General features: G+C 49.3%; 1 protein-coding gene across 1 annotated transcript; it reads right to left on the reverse strand.

Annotated features, from left to right (window-relative positions):
* Window positions 1-4: 4 nt before the first annotated feature.
* LOC128276832 (uncharacterized) lies at window positions 5-1,165 on the reverse strand (the record flags this gene model as incomplete). The annotated part of the gene is made up of 1 exon (XM_053015291.1): window positions 5-1,165. A coding segment is annotated over exon 1 (1,123 nt), but the record flags the coding sequence as incomplete, so codon positions are not given.
* Between the last annotated feature and the right edge of the window lie 1,789 nt (window positions 1,166-2,954).

Below are 2,954 nucleotides of genomic sequence, written 5' to 3' on the forward strand. Positions count from 1 at the left end.
TCCACTGCTTCTTTCTTTGCTTTTTCTTCTGCTTCTTTCTTAGCTTTCTCCACTGCTTCTTTCTTTGCTTTTTCTTCTGCTTCTTTCTTAACTTTTTCCACTGCTTCTTTCTTTGCTTTTTCTTCTGCTTCTTTCTTTTGGCTCGACTCCGAGTCTTTGCGCGTGCGCGCCTGCTCCTTCTTTTGTTTCGGACTGTCCGGTGCCGCCAGCGTCGCCTTGGCGTCGGTTTCCTTGCGCTGCTGAACCTTCTGGTCGATCTCGTTGATCTTCTGCTCAACGGTCTCGACGCGTACCTTGGCGTGCGTCAGCTTGGCCAGTTCAGCCTCCCGGGCGGCCTTCTCCTCCAGCAGCATCTTCGCTTCCGCATCCTTTTTGGCCTTCTCCTCCATCAGACGCTTCATCTCCTGCTGCTTTAGGGCGCGCTCCTCGACCAAACGCTTCGCTTCGCTCTGGATGTGCGACTTCTCGGTGGCCAGCTTCTTGGCTTCCGCTTCCTTGCGGGTCTTTTCGCTAGAAAGGTTCTTGGCCGATGACTCCGACGTTTTGCGGTTGCGCTGCGACTCCGGTTCCGGTTGCTTCTTGTCGTGCTTGTCCTTCTGCGGCTGGGCTGCCGCCTGCACTTCCTTTAGACCGTCGACTTTTTTCTGTTCCTCTTCTGCCTTGAGCTGCACGTCTCTGAGCAAACCTTCCACGGCTTTAATCTTCTGGCGAAGCTCCTCCAGCGATTGGGTCGATTCGGTGGAGGGGTTAGCCTCGGCGACTCCCAGTGCGTGGACCAACCGTGTGCGCTTCTTGCGCAGCCGTTTCTTGAGGGACTTCGTAGACGAGCTGTCATCCTTGGGCTCCTGCTCCGGAACCGGAGCTTGCGGTGCGGCCGGCTTCTTCTTGCTGTTGCGGCGACTATTTTTGCGGCTCAACTCGTTGGCACCATTCTCGCCACTCGCTGTAGGCGGCTGGCTGTTCTTCTTCTCTGCAGCGGCCACTTCCTTGGTCGGCTTTGCGGGGTCCTCCTTCACGGGTTTCTCAGCGACCGCCGGAACTGGAGGTGTAGCAACGACCGGAGCGGTCGCTTCCTGCCCCACTTCGGTAGGGCCTGCCCCGTTTTTAGCCTTCCCCTTCTTGGCCATTCCTCAGCCTGTCTGGCTCCGAAACGATGGAAAGGGTGCGGTTGCCTGTGGTAATAGAAAGCATTCATTAGCGCGCCAATCCATCGTCAGATAAAACCGCCTTGAATGGTGCTCATAAAGCGCCACAGATACACGGCAATAATATATTTTCCACCCGCCGCTCATGTGTCGAAGCTGCTTAACGGTCGGGCTGGCCGACAACTCATCTCGTGCCTTGGTTCACTTTTCCCTTGGTAGCTCTGATCACCGCCCCAGGAAAATGTGCGGCAGATCGTGTTCCTATACACCGACGCTTGCCGTTTTTGACACAGGCCGCGTCGGAATACTGTTTACGGACGGACGGTTAGAGATTCTAAATTTAGTTCTAAATGTGTACGCGGTTCGCGAAAGTTGAAAAATGCGAAACATCATCATAAGGCGCGGAACGGAAAACGCTGCTACGGACACAACTACGGTTTGCCCCACTTGAGACTAGTTCGTTGGTTAATCATATTCGAACGGCTCACAGTTGCCGCAATTCACAGATACACATAATTATTTTTTTTCCAAAAAACATGCTTTTCAAATGATGGACCGCAAGATAGGGTGTCTATGTTAGAACCAATGATCATCTGGATAAAAACCCTCGCCCGTCCATTTCCTGGTGCCTGGTCGGGCGCTTCTCATGTGTGGATGCCATTGACAGCAAGCTGCTTGTAGATATTTTTCACCCAACTGACATTCGCGTAATCATTTCCCATCAGCTGGCGATCCGATCGCGACCGAGAGCCATTGACCTCCTTGTATTTTTAAATAAACTCTGTTTTCAAACGGCACGCGTATGACTTTTCCGTCTGACTCTGGCCTGAGTCGTGGCCTCCGTCAGCAAGCATTAGAACATGGGAAAGTAGGAGGATATGTTATGTTTCCAATGTCGCATTCTCCTTTTTGTCTCAACTTTTCGTGACACGCTGCTGATAAATGTCGTGGTGTGGCGCGTACCTCTCCCTGGCCGTATTTTTAATTCACGGCTCGCGAGAAGGGTCGCACCACAGCCTGCACACACAGTCTCTGCCACGTCCGATGAAACGGGAAAACCTAAGCTGTGATACGACGGAGTTTATGTTGCAATTTTCGAACGTTACCTTCCGAAAAGGTGAAATGTTGTTACACCTTCAAGGTTGTGAATGCAAAAGATAGAAAGAGAGAAAAAAAAGCGACGAAAGAGAAAGAGAGCAAGAGTGAGTGAGAACAAGAAAGAGAGAGACAGAGAGAAAGAGAGAGAGAGAGAGAGAGAGAGAGAAAGTGAGAGAAAAGAATGGATATGGTAACTTTGAACGTGCGCCAAACAGATTTGGAGACTCATGGTCGGGAATTAGCTGCAAAGCGGACTTAAAATTTAAAAAAATGATTCACTCAAACTGGTTTATGATTAACAAACTATAATGGTTTTGGTTAAGAAAAGGAAATTTTCGGAAATGAGGTAACACCTAATTCAAGTAGAAATATTTTTGGTAACAGCGTGTGTCTATCGACTTTACCTGCCGTAAGTGGCTAGTAATTATTTGTCGACATTATTTGTCGTTCATTTGTAATCCGCGCTGGTTTGTGTCGGTTCAAGGTTTTCGGTTTGCATGGCTCAAATATTACAACACGCATTTCTCTTTCATAATGGACGAAAAAGTAGCAAACGAAATACAGTAAACAACCATGCGCCCCCATGAGTCTGCTTTGTTTTGGTTGATCAGCCTGTACGTTGCTACCCTTCGAAAGAACATATTTTCTGTTGGTGTGGAAGCTATAGGTGAAAAAAAATCCTCAAGACGAACTACCCGAATGAATAACCCA

Source organism: Anopheles cruzii, unplaced genomic scaffold (assembly GCF_943734635.1).
Source record: "Anopheles cruzii unplaced genomic scaffold, idAnoCruzAS_RS32_06 scaffold02645_ctg1, whole genome shotgun sequence".
Lineage (NCBI taxonomy): Eukaryota > Metazoa > Arthropoda > Insecta > Diptera > Culicidae > Anopheles > Anopheles cruzii.